Source organism: Sitodiplosis mosellana, unplaced genomic scaffold (assembly GCF_009176505.1).
Source record: "Sitodiplosis mosellana isolate CC-2019 unplaced genomic scaffold, AAFC_SMos_1.0 Smas_scaffold_38, whole genome shotgun sequence".
In the NCBI taxonomy this organism is placed as follows: Eukaryota; Metazoa; Arthropoda; class Insecta; order Diptera; family Cecidomyiidae; genus Sitodiplosis; species Sitodiplosis mosellana.
The window spans coordinates 158,141-182,254 of record NW_022595280.1 but is presented as its reverse complement, the minus strand read 5'-3'; the positions used below and the strand labels follow the sequence as shown (position 1 = coordinate 182,254).

General features: G+C 37.1%; 1 protein-coding gene across 1 annotated transcript in view; it reads left to right on the top strand.

Moving 5' to 3' along the window:
* Positions 1–24,114, top strand: part of LOC129569507 (voltage-dependent T-type calcium channel subunit alpha-1G) — a 53,502-nt gene that overhangs the window by 21,234 nt on the left and 8,154 nt on the right. The window contains exons 6-17 of the mRNA XM_055448361.1: positions 175–216; positions 10,590–10,711; positions 11,160–11,346; positions 11,466–11,526; positions 11,956–12,197; positions 12,861–13,245; positions 13,428–13,490; positions 13,563–13,604; positions 14,093–14,826; positions 15,499–15,702; positions 23,145–23,298; positions 23,473–23,487. Of these exons, the coding sequence (XP_055304336.1) occupies positions 175–216; positions 10,590–10,711; positions 11,160–11,346; positions 11,466–11,526; positions 11,956–12,197; positions 12,861–13,245; positions 13,428–13,490; positions 13,563–13,604; positions 14,093–14,826; positions 15,499–15,702; positions 23,145–23,298; positions 23,473–23,487 (2,251 nt within the window). The remainder of the gene's footprint in view (positions 1–174; positions 217–10,589; positions 10,712–11,159; positions 11,347–11,465; positions 11,527–11,955; positions 12,198–12,860; positions 13,246–13,427; positions 13,491–13,562; positions 13,605–14,092; positions 14,827–15,498; positions 15,703–23,144; positions 23,299–23,472; positions 23,488–24,114) is intronic.

Genomic DNA, 24,114 nt, shown 5'->3' with positions numbered 1-24,114 from the left:
GAAATCGAAAGGATTGAGAGATAATCTTTTGTTTAAGTGTGAATTATTTTCTTTAACAGTGAACATTTGTAAAGGGAACATTAGACAATTACTGAATTGAATCAATTGAAAAACAAACAATTCCATCAAAATGAATGTTACATAAAGCAAAGCGCTTGGATTTTTATATTACAGGGATCTACCGGACGATTACAGAGTTCGAGTTCGAATCAATTCGTAAGAGACCTTCATTAAACAAATTACAAAAACCAAACCCCACAAATACACATGCTAAACAAAAAATTATGCCGCGTGTTGCGTTCTTCATTTTTATTAGCGTTTTTTTTGGCTGATTTTTTTTTACTGTTTTCGAAAGCAATTGAGTTCAATATTTCACAAACAAACAAACAAATCAAACCATAAACCAAATTGAGACACACAAATAACCAATTCTCATGACGAGTCAGACAATTGGAACATACACATATACACCGAGTGATAGTAGCTATTAAGAAAACAGCGTCACACATGATGAAAAACACATAAATTTCCAAAAGCTTTCCAATAACATAACCAAGAAGAAGAAAGAATAAATACAACCAGCACAACAATTACATATACTTCAATATCACCACCTCTCTCACATAATAAATGACTCGAGAATTTGTTGGTATATTCGAAAGAGAGATACACCCATACACCAAACACAAATTGATGAGAACGAATTCAATTCCATACAAACTAAATTCAATTACACACTTTTTTCTTTTCATTCTCAATCAGAGAATGCTTCTTTTTTTTATCCGCCCCACCCTACTTCACACACTTTTCTTTTCTGGTGAGCTTCTTTGGTCGATGTTCATTTTCTATTCAGTTTGTTATTCAGTTTTTGACTTCCAACCTTGTTGAACAACACACAAACACATACAATTACATAAAATAAAATCCCCACACCTGAACTTAGTTAATGATATTTCCAGTGGACAATATCCTTGGCGCACTGCGTTCGAAATCGTACGTTAATTATAGCCTATTGAATTGTTGAATAACATCATTTTGGGCGCTGAATAACATTAAATTGATAGGCCATATTACGACCTATTGCTTCGCCCATATCACAAAATAACATTTTCACAATCGATACAAAACAGTTTAATACTCACGGATCATGGAAGAGCGTGCGTGTGTTTTTTTTCGCACTTAGCCAAACATTTCATGCATTCATTTTTGCGCGTAATCATGGTTGCATTTATAAAATAATTCGGTTTTTACATTGGCTTCAACATGTGTTTCGATGAAAAAAAAAAATAAGAATTCAAACCCATTTCAGCGATCAGCGAGCGTGCTGTTTTTTTTCATTCGTTAAGTCATTGCAAATGACCACAAAAATTGGCAAGCGATTTGTTTACAAAAGCTAAGAATAAATGCGCAATCGAATAATTGGAGTTTTTGTTAATGCTGATTTTCGGTTTTACACTATTCATTGCCAGCGTCGCTGCAGCCGCCTCGGCCCCAAATTTTTATTTATTACCATTCCAGCATTCTATTCAGTTTTTATTATAAAATTTATTTGAATCACTGTACAAACACACAAATGTGGCTTCTCGTTGGAACGAATTGATTGGCTGTTTGTGTTTGCCGTGTTCTGCACTTTTTTCAGCTTGTTTTATCCGCTTCATCAGTATACACTTTGAAACAAATCACAGCAAAAAAAACACCAACAACACATTGCATCATGATGTGTTTCGAATTGAATGGCCCGTTTGGCAACAGATGGTACACAAAATGAAGCTCTGTCCAACCGATTGAAGTGTTTACTCTAACGAGCACCGTAATTGAATTGAAATAAAATGGTAAAGGCCAAACGCCCGAACGATTAATTTCATTCAATTGAATTCCACGCCACAATTGCTCTTCCATTCTCTCTCGACAAGGGACAGAAAAAAAACCGATATCGACAATATCATTTGGTGTGCTTTGATTTGGGGCCAAGCGAAAAAAGGGTGACCGAGTAAGTGGAATTAGAATTCCATCCATCCATCCATCCATTTTTAATGGTATTTCAACAAAATCTCAATTTTTCATTGGGAATAATGGTAACACCGCATTAATTATGTACTAATTTTTGGTCGTGTGTGGCACGTGAACATCATTGGAGAGCAATTAATGTTGGCGGTAAGCCGTAAATACGACGACAACACAGGCAATAGTAAAAATTGAACAAAGGCATAAAACATTCATTGTGAACTGATGGTAGTAAAGGCAAAAATGGCAAATGGCATATAAATAGATGTGCTGGAGAGTAGCGCAAAATGTGTGCGTGTGTGAGAAAGAGCTGGGTGCACACGGCAATATTCATTCATTCGGTGCGAAAATGTATCACACAGCGACCGACATAAAAACGGATTCTATTATTGTTGGCGACATTTCAGAAGTCATAAAATTCACAATACATATTTTCTATGACAACAAATAACAACACGGAGAGAGAGAGAGAGAGAGAGAGAGAGAGAGAGAGAGAGAGAGAGAGAGAGAGAGAGAGAGAGAGAGAGAGAGAGAGAGAAAGAAGCGCACATACGCGCGCGCTCTAGCAACGAATACCCGCGCATCGAAGTAAAAATGAATGGTAAAAAACAGTATATGATACATTTGCACAGAGTGGCGAATCAAAGTGACGGTTTGAGAAAAGAGCGCGCCGTTTTTTGCACATCGATTTTTCGACACGAACATCATACAATCGAACGCGCACCCGATGTCAGTTTTGCAACAAAGCATGAACCATAACTTCATTGAAAGCGATACAGAAGAAAAAAACACATACAAAACAACAACAGCAACATATTTTCAACGTCAGTCACAAATGATAGCGCGCGATGAGCAAGAAATAAAATAAAAAAAAGACACCAACAACAGTAATATCGCACAGAGTATGTAGACCGGCAGCATATTGTTTGCCCCGAAAAAAGCCATCACATTTTCTAATATTGTTGGCACTCATCCTCTCAATCAATCTGGTGTTATGAATGACGTGCGCTTATGTGCTTTTGCTCTCTCGCTCAGTTCGTGCACTAAATGGTGTGCCAGTGATGATATCAGTGATTGTGAGCATAGCGTACTCGATGAAAATTTATTATTATTATATTTCAAAGCGCGGTGGCGAATGCATTCGAGCATTAATCAATAAATAAATACTGTGAAATGACAGTGTGCCCGAGTGCGCACGCCGAAGCCTCGACAATTTGTTTGCGCGCCAACAAGCGAACAAGCAATCGAGCTAGCGATCGAACAACAAAAGGTAATATATAATGGAGCATATGACACCAAAAGCGGTTTTAATTGTGAGTTTGTGAGAGTGACGAGATTGTCGGTGTGGGTGTTGAATGGCCACGACATAGATTACAGTTTGACCTATGCTCTAAAAGAACCTATCAAACCGAGAAAAATCTGTTCAGTAATTGGAGAAACAGAGATATAGAGAGTGAGAAATCAATCGAGGGGATAACGTAGACAAAATGAAATGTGTCACATTTATAATTCACGTATTGGTTTGACATTGCCACATTGTCGTTCACATGCATACACAAATAGTCTACAGCCACACAAACACACACACACACACACACGTAATTGATCTTACGTAAAGCATGTACGATTGTACCGTAAAATGTGTACGTCTGCATTGGCAATAAAGGTCGTTGCTGCTGGCTGGTGTGCCGTTGCAGGATTTATTTATTTTCCATTTTCCCGATTTGAATAAATAAAACTCAATAAATAATAGCAAAGTCCATTCATTGTCTAAATACGATTATTTAGTCGATGGGTTTCAGTTCAAATTATCACATACTCACTGTGTGTTTGCGCGCTTTTATTTACAATGAAAAATTCGAAAACAATTCATTGGCCAAACAATGAGCTTTTTTCGGATGTACTGTGTCTGTGTGTTTACGTCTATTTCGGTTCGGGAATTTTAAAGTACACACACAAACATCGGCAAACCCCCAGAGCATCGGATATAAAAATGTGAAATCTACAGCTTTTGTTTTGCGAGAAATTGCCGCTTTACCACTCTCGCTCGCTCGCTTTCTCTCTCTCACGTGAATTCGCCACATCAACAATTTATACACACACTGCACCATTTTACCCATTGTAATGATTACAATGTAATCACAAGCGCACTCAAAATGATACCGACAAAACACGCAAAAACAAAGAGACCCCATCCAAATTTGATTAGAATGAAAATTTCATGCTCAACGGAATAAACAGATGGAAAACGCAGAGACAGGCATCAGAAAGCATTTCGTTTCATTTAGTCGTACGTAAACGTTCGTTTCAATTGAAATTCTATTTGTGTACCGTCTGACGCGAGCGAGCTGTTACGCTTCTTCTCTTCTTCGTCTCAAAAACAAACATATTTCCCTTGCAGCTCGAAACCGAAAATAGATTCCATCTATTCATTGTCATACAGCTCAATGAACATTTAAAAAATTGCTATTCTCTATTATTAATTGATTAACGATTATAATTGATTATGATTTCATGTTGTTCCACCATATTAATTCGTTATTTGATTTCTCTCTCTATCGCTCACTCGCTCGTTCGCTCGCTGGCCTCCAAAATTGATGTTTATTTTTGCGACTTTGGCCTATTATCCGGATCGCTTTTTCGTATCGTTGCCATTTGGTTTGAGTGTGAAAAAAATAAAGACAACACTCTCAAGTATTGTTTGTGTTGGCATTCAGGTCCCGCAATTTCAACATGATTTGTCGAATACACCGGGCTCTGATGCGTGCACAACCGGTGGCGGCAGCCGCCAACAATAACGATGAAGATGATGACGAAAAAAAAAACTTGAGATGTGCATGGCGAAATTGACAAAGCTTACGATATCATTATTTAATAAATGGCTTAATAATTCAAATTCAAGGCGCATTTATCGCCACCCTCTGCACCGAACCGAACACAATTCAAATCATCGTAGTCATAACATGGTTTCCGTTCGCAACGGTTATGAAAAACCGTTTTCTTCTCTTCTCGATTCATGTCACGTCATACAACGTAAACAAATCGCACAACACACAATCACTCAGCCAAGTCAGTCTCACTTACATACACAAAAAACACACACACACACACCTTTTTATAGAATTTTTTCCACTCAATATTCTTCGGGTTTTTTTTATGTTGCTTTCTCTCCCTCTCTATCTGTTGTCTTTTGGTGCGTGTTGTCTCGCGCACACGACACATTTCACTTTCAAAGTTATTTTCTTCCTCGTTGCGTTTATTTTCAACTTAAGTTTGCCAATAAACCAACACCGCACGAAATATGAGAATATAATAAATAGGATGCAGTGAGAACAATGGCGTTTTCGGATCAATTTGTAGAGCTTTTTGGCTTTGGGCGATCAAATCATAAGAAACCTGGTTTAATGTTATTGAATATTTCTCGCTTCTCTCGCCTCGCTCTCGTTGTTTCTCTACCGCGCGATTTCGACACAAATCAATAATCATTTCGAGAAAACGAACCCACATTCAACACGCCATGAATATGATTGCATCCTATTTCGAAAACAAGCCTTCCTCCCAAAAACGAACAAAGTATCAAGACACGTACAGACACACACACACTCACACACACAGCAACAACATCACATACCCATACAACACGTTAAAATCCCCTTTCTATCCGATTATGATAATATTCAATTCCGTTTAGTCGTTGTGTCGATTTTCTACTAAATAAACCGTACTCAAGTGAAACTCTTTCTAATTGAATAAGCCAAATTCTATTGCGATAAAATCCCTTCTTTCTCACTACCACCATAACACACACTTTTTCATTTACCTACTTACTTACTTGTTCTCTTGCTCCTTTCATTTATAATATAAAACGTAACCGTAAACGTAACCGTATCCGTATCCCGTATATTTTGAAAGAGCAGATCCAAACCAGAATGAACCAAAATAAAATTAAATGTATTAATCAATGGTGTACTCAAGCATATTTCCCTTAAATTTTGTCTCATGTGTTCTGGATTTTTCCACCAACCAAAAAAAAACCAAACCAAGTTACAACAAAAAATACCGTACTGATAATAATTTTTCTCCTTAACTTGAATAACTTTGTAATTCGAGTATTGTAATTGAACATTTTGAATTGAAAGTATAGTTGAATGTGTAAAATTGTGTATAAACCAATTTTTCCCCCACCTCGGTCTGAATATTTTGTCAATTTTTCATTCGTTTTACGCCTCTATCTCTCTCTTTCTCACACCCTTGACTCTGTATATTTTGGTTTTTTGTTATTTTCCATTATTAATGACTTTTGATTGTAGGAGGTGGTTCAAGAAAAAAAAATGTATTTGCAAAGTTGCGTCTTTCAAAATTACTGTTGATTTCGTTAACGCTGTGATTCATTTGTTAAAAGCAGAAAAAAAAATGTTGTTTGTCCCAGCATGCGATTGTATTTCTGTTGTAGCTTGGCCAAATGGAAGTAAGGAAGTTTAAAAGGAAGAGCATAAAATCCGTATGCGTGATTTTGAAAACATGTTTTCGCGTGTGCCCCTCGGCGACTCGACAACAATTAGTCGGCTCGCAATCAAGCGATGTTTGTGTGCGCGTGAGAGATATACACTGACCAGCTTTGGTGGTAGCCTAGCGCACGGTGGCGCTTACAATTGTCCATAAAATGCTATTTTCCGTCAGATTGGAAGGGGATCAGACGTTAATTGAAAATGAAAACATACACACACACATATATCTACACAGAGGCAATTTGATCATCTCCGGATAAAGAACATTCCGCCGTGACTGAATAAAAGAAAGCCGGAAAATCTGATGCACGTTTATATTCCGTTGGATTCTGTAATGTTGTTAATTCATTGAGCAAACACTACGATCCCAAATAATTTATATTCAGGCGTTTGTCGTCTCTCTCCTTTTTTTCCTTTTTCTTTCGGTGTCGGCAATAAAAAAAAGGAACAGCGAACAGATTATCTTTCAAGTGTGAGCGGCGCGCACGTGGGAAAATAAAAGTGATTTTTTCTACGAATTTGTGCTACGGTGCTTCGTGCTCGGCAATTTGCATTATTCATTTCGTTCGTCGCTCTGCCTGACCAGAAGACAGTTGGATGTCGTAGAGCGCAGCAACAGCTTTATAGCAACAACAACAACCGCGTGTAGCACAAGAGTGAGAAAAAAGCGCATATATTTACGTCGAACCTTTTGAACTTTCGCAAAAAGAGAATAATGAATGTTAAAACATGCGTATGCCTTTGATTGTTTGCTCGCTTTGCGTTTATGTGTGGTGTGTGTGTGTGTGCATTTTGACATTGAAAAGAAAAAAACTTGTCGTTACCAACCACCATCATTGCTGCCGCCACCATCACCGTCGCCGCGCGTGAAATTCTTCATCGCTTCTTGAAATTGTGATGAGACACGAATCAACATTTATCTTTTTATTTCGGTCGACCCCAGCCGAAAATGGCAAAATATGATAAGACCATGGCAAAACATTTCCACAACATTTGATCGACATGATAGCAAATGAGCGCCGCGTGTACAACACAGCAACCACATAAAAAGAGAAACATAGATCGAATGGGAAAAGGACGAGAAAGAGAGAAGTTGAGGTGTTCTTTTTGAGTTCTATTTACCGCAATTACGTGATACTCTCCTCGAGAGAAAAAAAAATGAAGAATGTTCAAGGAACATTTTCATCGTTTTCATCGATAAAATCATCATTATAACGCTCAAGTTGATTCCCACAGTGAGTCTCATTCATTCGTCCTCGTTCTCACTCTTCGTGTTGTCTCCGACGTCGTTTTCGCAAGTTTGGCAAGCCTTTTGCGGATGTGTATGTTTTTTCTTTCGCTGAAGTTCTTCCGTTACATCATTCGTTCATTCATTTCGGAGGGTTTCCATGTCATCTCGTCTTCATTGCAAAACGATTCTAATACACTTTAAATTTCATCTTTATTCTTTCTTCCCTTCTTTTCCCTTTCGCTTGTCATTTCTACGACGTGCTCGATATGCATGTCAACAGATGAAACTCAGAGCAGAGATAAGAAAAACATACAGGCACACACATACAAACCTCAAGTGAACGTACATATACACCAAAAGACATTTATCATATGAAAATAGTCAAAGAGATATTCAACCAACTCAGGCAACTTGCTCAACAGTTTTTTTTTGGTTCAGCTTTGCTTCCTTCAATTCCCACTAGAAAATGAATCAGTTCTTTTTCGCACCGTCGCTTACATTCATCATTGGTTCACATATTTCGTGTGCCATAATACGCTTCAACAGATAACAACAACAACAATACACAAAACGCCTATTCCAATGCCACTCGATCCCATTGAAGCAACAGCTACAGCAGCAGCAGCCGCCGTAGTTACCGAAAGGATGAGAAGATAACACAATTTTATGATGGAAATATCGGCTCACAATTCTTCGTTACACATTTTTTTTCTTGTTGTGCCGTTTTTTGTTGTTGTCATGTTGCTGCGTTCCAATATCTCTTTCTCGACCGAAATGCATACACCACTTACAGAATGGTGAATGATGTCTATCTGATATTTATCTAGTTTAGCTTCTCCTGATCCTGATTACTTATTTACAGCTCATAATCGTTGCTGCTGCTGATGCTGTTGTTGTTGTCGTTGAATATGACTTGGTTTATGTGTGTGTGTGTGTGTGTGTGTGTGTGTCGATTTTTCGCTTCATAACGCCATCACCTCCATATTCACACGCCACCCAAACGTTTAACAAGTGATTATGGCCTCAATAACGACATATTCAGCTTTAGCAAAGTATCATTACAAGTACTACTTGACATCCGCCCTTCGTCCTTTTTTCGCTTTGTCATTCCAAACTCATTCGCTGCTTCGTTTCTTCTCTTTCGTCCCCCATTGCTGTCGATACGACGCTTTACATTTTCAGTTCGAAGGTGATTTTCATCAATTTTGTTCGCACACCGACGAAGCGAAATTTTGAATTCATGAGAAGAAACCCCATTTTTGTCCTCTCCGCACATTGTTTTTTTGTTCGCTATTTAATGTCGATGTCGAATCGATGTTGATCGCATTTATAGTGTATTTCCCTCAAGCAGCACGTACTCGAGTATCTAGAGTCGAGAGTATCAAGAGTTGGTAGTTGGTTTGGTATAAGTGAACGCGCGAGCACAAGCCCGCGCGAGACACCATTGGACGTGCGATTCAAAGTTGGAGTTCAGTTGGGCGCGTGTATGTGTAAATAATTTGTAAATATGTATCAAATCAATTCCGTAGATTTGATGGCGCCGAGCTGTGCTCGTGCATTTTGAATGCGAGTCAAAAAGGAAAAGAAACTTCGAATTGACTTTCTCCGCTTTTGCCTATGTCTCAAGCTGAGAATATGTCGCTTTGCCGAAGGGAAATTTCGTTTGACCCACCACCATCATCATCGGATCAACAAATCGCTTGCTTTTTATCTCGAATTTCTGGTTCCGTTTTCCATCCTTGAATGGAGCGATTGAAAGAAATGTGCGCTGGTTTTTTCCGTCTGTTATTGTTGTTGCCGTCGGCTGGCCTGAATCGAAATGTGAATATTATTTAAATGGCAGCAATCTATAATAATAAATCGTTTGCAAGGTGTTTGTGTGTATGTGCTTGTGCACACAATTTTTGTGCATGGTGAATTGCGTTCCGACAACTGACGGACGATTCCCCAAACACTGGCGTGTATATACACACACATACACCAGTTGTGACAAATCGTGTCTCATTTTGAAGTAATGTCGCATTGCTTGTTCATCGTGCAGAAAAATGTATGAAAGAAAGCGGAAAAAAGTAACCATCCAGCCACCAAACCAACTGGATTGCAAATATCAAATTTGCTGGATTTATTGCTACTTTTACTCTATGGTTTTTTCTTCATTTTTCTCAAAACATTTGATTGCGTTACCCTGCAAAATGCGGCAGCATTTATGACCACGTATTTATTTTAACTAGTTTTGTCATTTGCCATTCATTTATCTTTCAGTGAATGTAGCTACGATTCAACGATTCTCTTTCTTTTCAGTGTGTATATATGTACATTATGCATGCACTGCCCTCTCTTTTAATCTAGCTAACCGAGTTTCATTTTTTTTAAGTACCGAACTTCCATTTTTTCTTCTGTTTGCATCAATTTTTGAGCTTGTTGTACAGTGCATGTTTTTTCTCCGTTTTTGGCTTGAACTTTTTCGCTTTGGCTTCACAAAATTTCCAGTGCATTATATCCCATTTGTCTCTATATCTATTTATTTAGTGATTCGTAGCTCATGATATGGCAACCACCATGTGGTGGCATACCAAACAAAAAACCTCATTTTCTTCCACCATCAAGAAAAAATCAAATAAAACGTTTTCTTTTTTGTGTTTTTTTTTTCTTGGTAGAAATATTTTTTGAGAAACACCAACAGCCAAATGGTTGTCGTAAATTTAACGATCTCATCATCGTGTCGTTTTGTATTTTGATTGTTTTTGTTTGCATATTTCTCTCATTTTTTTTTGTCTCTTTCTTCATCGAGTGCAAATTTTTCCTCGATTATTTTGCAATTGAAACATTTGCCTCTTTTTCGACAGCATTTCATATTACTATGAGTTTTCAAAGGAACAAGACTATATTTGTTCGAAGCCAGCGGATTCCGGTATGCATATGTGCTCCGATTTGCCACCGTATCGCATTGGACCAATGATCTGCAACGGTAAGTGTATGCGATAATTGTTTGTCGAACATACGAAAATTGCAATTCACCAGAGACACATTACTCGGGGCTGGGAAAGTTTGTTTTTTTTTCAGTGGGTTCTACCCACTCTCACCAACCATAGCAACCGTTTTTGGTCGAGTTGGTAACAACAGAATCAGCATCAGATGAACTCAACTGAAATCAAATTGCCGTTAATTCAGTTCGCTTTCAAGGTTTATTCGTTCGAATCAATTTACGTTTCTTTTTCTGTTTGTGTGCTCTCTTTTTGCTGCCCCAATGCTCTGGCTGTCTCTCACCGGGCTTAAATTGAAATACCGATTGCATGGGAAAACAATAACGAAAAAAAAAACCGAATCGGAAACGCTGTAAAAATCCAATTGGAACATTCGAAACACACTCGCTCACTGAACCCAACCACCCAACCCAACAACAACAACAACAACAGCATCAGCCGAAGCATACTCGTACAATTATCCGACGAATTCATCGTGCGTCAATTGGAATCAATACTACACAAATTGCACGCAGCTAGGCGGTAATCCGTTTCAGGGAACCATTTCGTTCGATAACATTGGCATGGCATGGGTCGCGATATTTTTAGTTATCTCATTGGAAGGATGGACTGATATCATGTAACGTGTTTTTCTTTTTCTTCGTTTTTACCCTCGTCTTCTTCATTTTCTTCTTTTTTATTTTCGCTTGAAGATATTCGATTGTGACACAGAAAACATGTAATCACTTATACTTACAGGTACTACGTGCAAGATGCTCACAGCTTCTGGGATTGGATCTATTTCGTTTTATTAATAGTGGTAAATGGCTTATGTCTATTGTGCGGTATGTGAGTGTGTGTGTGTGTTTGTCAGTTGTACATGCGAGAGAGCGAGCTCCTAGTTGGAAGTCGACAGCAAAATGTTGTACAATGTGAACTTTTGTTCATCCATTTCATCTGCTTTTTTATCCTTTCGGGCTTGTGTACGCTTGAAAGTACTTTAGTTCGAGTTGACAACAGTAAGATAAAAACGAAAATTGAGATTGGGTATGCGTGTGCGTCTGTATGTGTTTGCGTGTGTCTGATTGTGAAAATGTTTTGATTGCATGTATAATAATCGTTATCATAATCGTTGAACGTTTTGGTAATAATATGTGATGCTTTGTACGCGACGCTCTATGCCACTCTCTATCTCTCTCTCTCTCTCTCTCTCTCACATTTCGTATCATTTCATCTTATTTGATTACAGATTGGATCGTTTTTTATGATAAATCTATGTCTCGTTGTCATCGCCACTCAATTCTCTGAAACGAAAAAACGTGAAATGGAGCGTATGCGACAGGAGCGAGCTCGTTACACATCCACATCAACAATCACATCGAGCACGAACAATTCGGAGCCGTCAACATGCTATGCGGAAATCGTAAAATACATTGCACATTTGTGGCGCCGACTAAAACGACGACTAATTAAGAAGTTACGAACGTATAAGTATGAATAATTAAATTAAAAACCGAACATTAGACTCTAGCATTGCATGAAAATATACTTTAGGAGATTTCATATGACTCTTCGGCTTTTTCTTCACGAACGACAGTACACAACAGACGAACGATGGTTGCGAGTTGCAAATAACATCCAGCGATAATAATAGGCACGAACACACATTAAGTGAATATCATGTAGTATATACTGATATATTCTGAATTTTTCTTCCCGCCGCCCGATAAATTTGTGCGATAATATTAGCGTTACCTTGGTACGCTATCAAGCCGATCTATCTCACATGCTCTTAATAAACATACGGTAAAGCTGATTAGTTTGAGATATTTATGTTTCGGCTGTTAACGCTTTTACCCACTCGCATTCGCACTCGCTCAAGCGATATGCACTTATACACACCAATTTTATGGAAGTAATTTTGCGTCTGTCAGTCCCATTAAGCTGTTCATTGCAATCATTTAATCGAGCTGTCAAAAATGAGTTTCCTATAGTAAATCTTCATGAACTTTTTGTTTTCAGTCTTAATTGGATCCAATTTAGTTTCCTTTCTCCCTCATATGTGAATCACGACGATTTCGATATGTTCTTTTCTTTTCCTTTCCTTTCCGATGTTTTTTTTGTCTTCCATCCACGCACACACTTAAATTACAGGTATAGAAATCAAGATGAAGATCTGCTGCCAAATGCCGACACATTCACATTATCGCCACACCGAATCAAATGTCATCATCCAAATTGTCCGAAAGTAAATCAGAATACGCCCACGATGGATGGCAGCGGCGGCGGTGGCGTTGCAAAGCGTCTTAAATCACAAATGGCCGACACGAATAGCATATCCGGAACAATAGTCATACAAAATAATTGCAATAACAGCCAATTATCGTCACCGGATATGTCAGAAGCGAACGAAATGCATAGGTACTCGACAAGCTCGGCAAATCTAGCGACGGCCAACAGCAGAAATGACGACAAAGACGATAAGCACAAGTCGAGCTTGTTAAAAATTCCGGGCGTCATTAAAACGGAACAGCAATCGGTAGGAATTCATTTCGTTTTTTTTTTGTTCTCTCTCTTCGCTTCAATCTCATCCGCGCTTTCTCACGCTCCAAATCATTTGATGTCCCAACCGCAAAATTATTATACTCTTTCCATCGTTCAAACGCACATTCACAATGGCATTTTTTTTCTCTGTGTTTATTTTTATACCCGTTGGAGCAGCAAAGCACAAACGGATCTGGCGAGTATTTAAGCCCACCATCATCAGCGCGCCGTAGATCGTCGGTAATTTTCAATGAGTTCATATTTTTACATACGCCACCGAATGAAGCACAATCGAATAAAAATATTTCCCAGGTGGAGAAAACTACACAAGCCGGTGATGGGAATATTTGGAAGGTAACGAATAAAAATAAAAATGAGCGAAAAAAAACAAAGCAAAAACCGCACAAAACAATTTTCAATTTACCCGCACATTTCCACAGTCCTGTTAAATATATACTCTAGTACATACTCTCGACATACTCTCCAAATATAAATGTCAAACCGTTGCGTACGCGCGTCTCAATGAATTTTTAATTTAATCAGCTTAAAAAGTTTGCACGGCACAGAAAGAGAGAGAGAGAGAGAGAGAGAGAGAGAGAGAAAGAAAGTGAAAGAGAGTAAAAAAAGAAGTTCCACTTTTTATTGTTCCATTCCAATAATAATTTGTTGCGTTCATTTTTATTTGTTGTGTGTGTGCTGACGAAATTTTTTTTTTATTGTAATTGGTTTCGTTTGTTCGCTTCTTTTTTTCCCCCGTGCACTTCTTTCTTCATTCAACGAATATTCCATGTGTGGTTCCGGGACACTTCGTTCGATTTTGTTTCGTGGTTCGGCCCGTGCAGGTGAACTTAGGTCATAATTTGTATTCGCACACGATGAACAACATTCTAACGGATTGTTCAGACCTCAATTTCAATGATACGATGACATGTCAAGAATTGTTAGCGTTTTCGGTGGCATTTTCGGCCGCATTGCCAACCAACCAAAACACTTTAGAGTCCTTATACTCGTCGTTAGCACATCACGATTCACAGCAGCCGAAGAATGACAGCCAAAATGCCGACCAAATGCAAAAAAATGGCAATTCGGATAGAATAAATCGTCAAGCATCAACCGTAGCGGCAACAACACCATCAGCCGTGGCAGCCACATCAACGACCGCACCGCCAAATGGTTTGGAAAACTTTTCCTGTTGCTATCATTTATATCAAAATTCGGCCCATGTCGAAGCGCTCATGTCATCGCATCGTAAGCCAAATAAATATGTGGCACCAATTGTGGCCGGCTGGAGACTATTTTCCAAATTGATGACCTACATGCGACGGTGCATCAAACGACTGGTCGATCATAAATACTTTCAACAGGGAATTCTATTAGCGATTTTAATAAACACACTGTCAATGGGCATCGAATATCATGATCAGCCAGAGGAGCTAACAGCCATCGTGGAAACGAGTAATATCGTCTTTTCGGGCATTTTCGCCGTTGAAATGATGCTCAAAGTGATTGCCGAGGGTCCGTTCCGCTACATTGCCAATGGATTCAATGTTTTTGATGGTGTTATTGTTATATTAAGGTAACGAAACGAGACACATACACAAAAACACATACATTTTCTGCTTTTTTATTTTATATTCGACCCCCTTAGCGCATTTTCGCTTCGGTGAACGGTGTAGGAGCGCGAGTGGATTGCGTTTTGTTTTCATTGTTCATATTATATGTTATACCAGATTCAAAGCTTATTTTCGGGTGTTTGTGTTTTGCTTCGTTTGGTTCAAATTTCTTCATTTTTTTTCTTCGTCTCCGTTTTTGTTGTCGCTGCTGCTATTGTACGGTGTCTCCGTACAAATTTGCAATATATTCATGTGTGTGCGACGAAACGCATGAAAATAAGCAGCTCATTAATATTTCATTCATCCACTCGACTCTTCCATTGTTGTGTCAATCCATCAAAATATAACTTTTAGTACTTCCTTACAATTCACGTTTTCCATATTTCTCATCCTTTCAATTCGCTCTTTTCTTTTCTCTTCTCTTCACGTATTTTTTTTCCTTCGTCTGCATGTGAATACTCACTTGTCGCTGATTTCGCCAACGTTTTTCACATCGCCACGGTGTGTAATGTGATGTTACGGGAAAATGGAATGGATACATACAAAAATCGGTCTCACGCGCGCTCTTCTGCTCCTCTTTCTCCTGTTTACACTGTGCGATAACACACATACACAATCATACACCGACGACACAGTGTATTCGAATTAGGTCAACAATTCTTCGGCATTAGCGAAGGCAGCTCGGGATTAAGTGTTTTACGTACGTTTCGACTGTTGCGAATCCTGAAATTGGTGAGGTTCATGCCAAATTTAAGACGCCAACTATTCGTCATGTTACGCACAATGGACAATGTTGCAATATTTTTCTCGTTACTCATTCTGTTTATATTTATATTTAGGTAAGTGGAAATTGAAATTCGAGTTTGTTATTTCTTTTGCTATATATATTTTGCTCTGCGAAGCACCTTGTATTTGTATAACTTGTATTGTCTCCATATGGTGCCTTTTGTGTGATTCGAAAGCTAAAAGAAAATTGCTGGGAAGGAACCCGCAGCTAGAGAAATTTCCAAGACAAACGACAATGGCAGGATAGAAATTCAGTTTTAGTTATACATGTGTAGAGAAATACAGCCGACTCTCTGTCCCACACTCACTCTCACTCTATATATTGCTCTCGCTCTCTCTCTCTATCTCTTTCGCTCCCCCCATTCCTTTCGTTAGGATTGTAGAGACAGAATCAAAACATATAATATAGCGACCAATTTGTAAAACGATGTGTGATATAGAACATATTGTTATAGAAGAATTGTTCCTTTTGTTAGTTCCACATCCTCATTCTCGTCCTTTTAGATAGTAGGTCTTCCTTTCGATTCATATCCGTCTTGAGTCTGTGTTCTGAGACGTTCACTTGCACTCATTCAACCACTCTCACACTCACACACCCACTATCAATGTTCCGCCAAAGAGAACATTTCCATCGCAGATAAAAGGCAAACAAAAACGAAACTCGCTCCCGTTTCAGCGAATTTTCATTATAGTCACGTTCCTTGTGTCCTATAGCACTCAACTCTATCACTTGATCAATATTATATCTAAATTTTATAGTTATATATTTTGACCTTCGCCCCAGCAACAACAACACATACAACCATTACACTTTCAATTGATTCCTTTTCATTTTAATCTCTTTCGCTCATCTAGCTTCATTTCTGTTTTATTTCTTTTGCCATTTTTGATTTGATTCTCCTTGAACTGCTTTTTATTTTCCTCTCTGTTACACATTCTGTCACGAATTCGCCTCAGCTCTTTTCAAAAATCGCTGTGCGCATTGAAGGTTCAACCAACTAGAATAGGTAGAAATAATAATGTTTTGCCATTTTAGATAGCCAACTGATGCCATTCTGTGTATTGCATTGTTGAAATTAATTCTATGTGTTTTTTCTTCTTCTTAAATTTTAACCGTCGACATTGAGCTAAGTAAAACTGTCAGCTGTCCTCAGAATACGTTAGCATAATGTGTCTATTTTTTTGTTCTTCTGTTCTTTGCGTCCCTTCTTCTTCTCCTCATTTCTTTCTCAAGCCCTTGTTTTTTGTTTGAGAAGAACAAGGAGAAACCCGAATAACATTTCAATTTGATGTAATTGAAATAAATAAGGGCCTGTCTCTCAAAGATCCTCTTAGCTAGTACTCTTCATATCTCTCAATAATAAGCTACTTAATTTGATGTGGAAAATTGAATTGGTAAATTTCAATTTAGAAAGCGTTTGAGATGTCTCTGTGTGATTCGACTTTGGAGTACGATTAACCAATTCAAAAAAAAAACGAAAACTTTAAGACGTTTCAAGGAATGATCATTTTATTGTAGCATTTTTCGTGTTCCGTCCGTTTTCTTCTAGCTTTTCATTTTTGTTGAATGTCGTAAAATGAGAAAAGACTCGTTCATACATCACGTTCGCCGTTTCTCATGATAGAAGTCTAAAAGATGACAAATACCGAGAGAGTAAATCGTTGTAGCGAAATTGAATATTTCTGTTTCTTTCATTCACGGTAAATAAAACGAGTAGAAAAAATATAAGGGATTCACTTGAAACTACAATGGCATTGTTGTCGTGCAATCTGTTCAAAAAATTCTGAGCTGCAGCAAAAGAACATAAAAGAGAATCTCCCTCTCGCCGAGAGTATGTGTACGAAGTTGGAATATAAATTGCAGGGAAATAGACATTTTTGCCAATTTCAGCCAAGTCAAAAACTGTTCATTTCGCGAAAAATCGAAAGACGAAGAAGAAAACACTACAGATTAAAGCGGCTATTTTTAAGATTAAAAATCGTGTTGGCATTTTGCCGATGTTCGCTTTCAGTCCCGTTAAAAAATTGAACATTTAATTGCATGTAACAGTTTCTTTTCTTCCCCTTCACCGCCCTTCCTTCATCGCCTTCGACCAAGCAAAGTACCCAAACAGGTAGACAGTTACTACTTCATCTTCCCTGCATGATAACATACTCTATATATGAACTTGCAACAACAATCAACCCAGAGTAAAAACCCTTCACTTTTCATAATGTCAAACCAAGTGGTGTAATCCAATTTGAAAGTCGCACTCGTGCACGGTTGCACACATACACACACACACAACGGATACATTGTTATTTTAAATTCGTATTTGTTATATTTTTCTGTGTTGAGTCGCTGTAACATCGCCGCGTTTTCAACTTTCACCATTTTTTAATCATGCTAGATTCCCGAATGAATGCAAGTAGCAACAGTGTGCTTCCCTCGGTTCCCTTTGCATTGCAAAGTTTGCAATTTATATACACGTTATAAAACATCCAACCAACTATAAAAATAATATATATTGTCTCTTTTCGTTTAATATCATTCATTCATTTTTTTTCTGTTCGAATAACTTGCTGAATGAATTTTCTTTCCATCATGAATCGAATACGCAGTACAAAGTAAAGTTTGATAAACGTACCGAAAATACAAGCGTATGAAGCGTAATATTTCAAGTTTGATGCAATTATAAATATTTGATTTTCAGTAAAAGATTTTATTATTATTACATTTTGTTTGCCAAACGAACGAACGAACGACAACTTTTTTTTATGACAATTCATCTCTTTTTGTCCTTCTCCAACCACCTAACATTTGAAATTTGTTACTCTGAGCGCCACAAAACTTTTCGCAATTGTATAACCGCATATACTGGAGTGAATGAATGCCCTGTTGTGCGCACAGATAAACCCGAAATAAAAACAGAATTGAAGAACATACATACAAATAAAAACAAAAGCACGAGCAAAAGTCATAAATAATCATTTTTATAAAAAACAATAGTATACTGGGAATGAACCTGTTCGGATGCAAATTTTGTGACAAAGCCGACGGTGATGATTATACGGAATGCGATCGAAAAAATTTCGACACATTGTTATGGGCATTGGTTACGGTATTTACCTCTTTATTCACATTAGGCACACTGAATGGTTGGGTTTGATATTTAGCAGCCACAGCTCGTCTGATCGAACAATTCAAATGATTTTATCTATTGAAACAAAGTCAAATACCACCAAACAGACAATTTGGTCGTACGTAATTTTGTTAATAAAATCATTTCAATCGGTTTCTAAGGCGATTTAGCTAATAGATTTCAAATGTTACCATACAGTGCCTGTATTTAAATCATAATATTCTAACCAATGATGCCTTTTGGCACCCCCTGTGACCTCGTTCCTTTTACTTGCGACTAAGCTCACTTCGGTTGAGCTGATTCACATGAAAGGGAGATTTGGTTTGGCGAGGGCGCAAAAAAGCATCACCGATTATACCATATAATAATAATCTCATATTTTTTGCTATTACGATCCCTGGCTACGGTATTTATTATGGTCCCTGGTTTATGGTATTCCAGGTTTTTCAGGTCTGTATTCAGACACATTTTCAGTTGAACATACAAAAGTTAAATAATTTTTTAAAACACTGATACACCACATACACACACACACACACACACACACACACCACACAATCATATATAATGACGAGAACATAAAATGACTGAGATTAATTAAAACTCAGCTAAAATTGGCGAACATATGTCTCCCATAAAGCATGTTACATGTAACAATTCCATCAGATTATGACATACTACGTTTGCAGATTTAGAGCTCTATTTATTTTTAGTCCTATCCATTTTCATTTCAAAAACATTTCACTTTTCAACACAATACACAATAACAAATCCAGTGCTTTTCATTTGAAAAGTGTAATACTTTGAATCAATCGAATTGTAACTTCTCTTTTCAATTCGATGCCAATGTTTGTTTCCCATTCGGTTGGAAGTTTGAACTTTTTCATGTTCCGGAAAATTCCAAACTCGTGAAGTGACCACTTTAAACGCACCTTTAGTTGGTTTGTTGTGCCAGGTTTTTGTGCGAGGTTTATTTTGCCATTTGTACTGTACGTACATGTGTACTACTTCATATTATGTAGGCAATAACTATAGTTTGGTTCTCTTTGCAGAGCTTTTTCAAAATTTGGAACAAAACGGAACGTTTTTTCTGTCAGATTTTCAATTTTAGTGCCCAAATCCTTGATCAAATAGCAAGCGTTCGTCGCAATATTTTCATGATTGCACCCACGTGATATTTCAAGCCGTAATTTTTCACAATATGTTATTACAAACTCCATCAGAATGGTAAAGTAATTCATTTTCGATATTCCAAGCATTTTCATAGCAAATAAAACTGCAGACAAACGTCCATATCATTGCCAAAAGTAATAAATTCGGTGTATTTTCCTGGATGTTCCTCTCTCGCAGTAAACTATGCAAGTTCATGTGTATTTGGTGAAGCGGAATTCCTGTTTTTGAAGAACACATTTTTGATGCTATATCAAAACAATTCTCGTGTGAAGCAATTCCACCATCCATAAATCCACATTTTGACATATTTGTGTGACATTTGCCAACAAAATTGTTGGCATTGTAGTTTGTGTTCAGGACCTGAAATTCAGGTGAATATGAAACCGAATAATTTTCTAAAGTGCAGACGTACAAAACACAGCAACAAAACTTAAGAACAAAACATCAAGCACCAATCATACACACAGACGATATAAAATGGCAGAGATTAATTGAAACTCCGGAAACATTGGCAAAAGCTCATTTCTCTTACACACAGCCAGCATGTTACATGTAACAACTTCATCAGACTATAACATGAAGACAATCGATTTAGATTTCTTTTCAATTGGTTTTATTCCATCCATTTTCATGAGAAAAGAGAACATTCAATACATTCCATCAATATACAATATCAAGCATATACAAGTACATATTCCATTCAAATCCAATCGCATTCCAAATCAAATCTATACCAATTACAACGACACACAAACCGATGATAACGTAAAATAAAACAGAACCAAACCCCATCGAAATCACTCTGTGAATTAATTAGCTCTCGGCTGTAAGGCAAAACGAAACAAACTTTTCCCATTAACTAACTTCATTTCAAACAATATTTTACATAAATTCATAATCTGCTAACCATAAACTAATTGAATGAATGACTATACTCTATTGACTAATGGAATCATAAATGTAACACTCAAGTGAAATTGACTCGACTTTTTTTTTCATTCCTCTTTAGACTTTTTTAATATATTACACAGAGAGAAATCCAACATGGTTTCACCAATACAAAAACATAATTTTGGCATTTTACAACAGTATTTGTGAAAATCGCAACAAATGTTTGGCTGTCAATATAGTACGAATTTGGGTGCGTTCCATACAAATACTAATCTGAACATTTGTTGTGATTTTCACAAATACTGTTGCGTTTTGACACTTTCCAATGTTCTGTGGTGTTGAACGTAGCCTCATTTTTCTCTGTGTAAATGTCCGTATTTGTTCTGTTTCGTAACCAACAAACAAAATATAGAGATAAAAAATTGTTCTGTCGGTCTAATTAATGCCAACGTGCTGTTGTTACTCATACGTAAACAAATTGTTGGAATAGTATGCATAGTGGCTTTTTCCATATAATATTTTCTCTCTGCAATGAACTCTGTGATTGGGAGTAATAAATCTAGTTTAGATATGTGACTCAAATGGTTTCAATGGTGATAAAATCGGCAATTGCATAGAGTGTGGACATTTTTGATATGACGATGATGATGGCATCGGTTCATTTGTTTTGTGTTGATTTCAATTGTCAATATTTGTCACCCGAAAACATTGCATTGTCGCACACACAGTTGAACGCATTTCAGCATGTGTCCAATCAATTATTTGATTTTAGATTCTTTCAAGTAAAATAAGGTAGGTTTTAGAGTTGGCATGCCCATTCTGTTTCTTTTCCAATAATCTCGTGCTTAATAGCAATTTATGGCGCAATTTATTTAAGCAAATCCCTAGACAGTTGTTAGTTCTCATTTTTTATCATTCAACATTTTCTGCACACATTTCGAATTTTTGGAAATCACTGAAAAATCGCATGAAAAAAAAATCAATTCAAAATCTGGTACAGCGATTTATGGCTTTGAATCGATATGGTTGCCGAAATTCTCCTCAACAATTTTCCACTTCCATTGGAATCCGAGAACTACCATGAATAGATTTTGTTGGTATGCCGAACACAATGGTTGTGCCAATTAGGAGTGTGTCTGAATTTATGGGAGAAATGCTTGATCGATGTACCAGATCCCTCGATTTTGAATCGAATTCAATTTGTTCGGCATGACCTATTTCCTATTTCTTGCACACACACACACACAATTGCATTTTGTCGACCGGGACTTAGATTGCATTAGAACGCAACCACAAAATGATTTCAATGAAGACTTACGCTTGAGCTAGAATTAGATTGTCAAATTACTATTTGCTACTGCAAACGAGCAACAACAACAACAAAAAACTAAAACCTTCAGCCAAGCAAAATGTCCTTTCCATCTATATTTTCCATTTATTCGATTTCTATATATCTGTTTCTTCATCCAGAAAATCAATCTCATTCATGGAAAATTGCATTCAGTTAGTTGCTTTTTCTCATTCTTTTTCCCGCTTTCGGAAGATTTAGTGCTTATGCTGAAATTGAAACAGCTCTATTCTTAGACTGCACCGGAGAATGCAAATTGAGCCATGAATCAGTTCACGTGCCTGTACAATTGAGCATGGGCACTAAAACTTCTTATTCCCACCTTTTTTCTCTCTGTCTCTTCCTGACACACAATCTCATTTCGTTTGTTTGTTCGACTTCACACTGCGATATTTACTCCTTTTTTTCCACAAATATTTCCGCTTATATTTTCCGCAATAGATATAACAAAATAAGTTAAGCATCAACCATCCATCGTTTTACACGTATTTTTCTATCAGAACAAAAAAAAATCTGCATAATTAACCTAATTAGGGCACACATTTCAAGGACAAAGGATTCAGAAATGACAGCGTCTCGTTTTTTTTCGTTCTGATCTGTAATATTTCCCCTTGAAGAGGAATTTGAACAATAAAATTAAATTAATTAGCAACAATTACCATTTATACGCAGATAATAGTGATATAACCATTCTGTAAAGAGTCAGACTTAACTAGACCAACAAAATAGCGAACCACATGAAAACCATTCGTATTGCAGTTATTTATTTTTTTCGTTTTTTTTTCGTTTTTTTTTGTTTTCCAATATGATAACTCTTTTTTTTCAATATAGCATAAATATTATTGTTTATTTTATACTTAATGTAATAACCGCGTTTTAATTATATATCAAAACAAAATCAAAAAAAAATTTAATTGATACATATATCTATATATAAACTATATATGTGTATATATAACAGCATACTTGGCATGTACCTATTCGGTGGTAAGTTTTGTAAATTTACGGATGAAACCAGTGGGCAAGAAAGAGAATGCACTTGCCCCGAAATAATAAGCCAACATCCACTTTGCGAATGCGATCGAAAACATTTTAACAACATTTTATGGTCAACTGTAAGTAAAAGCATTTTTACACCATCTCTATGTTCATAAAACAATGTACTATCTGTACGGTTTTTCACTCGACAGAGTGGAAGATCAATGTGAGCGCGTTTTGTATCTCTCTCTCAGACACACACACAGATTTATTTATGCGTTTTTTTTTCTTCCGTTTTTTCCATGTTCCAGGTAACAGTTTTCCAAGTAAGCATTTAAATCATCCACTTCTACTTCACTCTCTATCTTTCACATAAATTATTTGGTTTTTTATCAATTTTTGCTTCTGTTTTTGTTTTAATTTCGAATTACAAACTAACCGAACAACAACAACAAAAATAGAAAGGAAATAAATAACTTGAAACAGTGCAATTTATAAGTTGTGAAAAAATGTGAATTCGAAAACGGCAGAAAAATAATATTTGTGCTGCATATAAATGTTGGGTAATGAAAAATTCATGTGGTGAACGAGCGTTGCATGATAAAGGACGGCGTGTCTGTGTGTTTGAATGAAAATTCGATGTATTTTTTAATCACTTATCACGACCTCCTTTTTTCGCGATTGACAATCGCTCAATGGTGCTCGCGACGACCATGTTTCTTTTTTTTACTCTCTTTGTCACTGTCTCCAAACATTGGCCATTTGGTTTTTAATTTCACATTTTAATTTGGCTGCTGTCGTTTAATGAATTGCATTGAATTAATCATTGCGTGTGCAACGATGATAGCACACAGATCATGCAACGGCTTCGATTACATGAATAATTGCCCATTCCTCAAATTGACTGTAATCTCTCTCTCTCTCTCTCTCTCTCTCTCTCTCTCTCTCTCTCT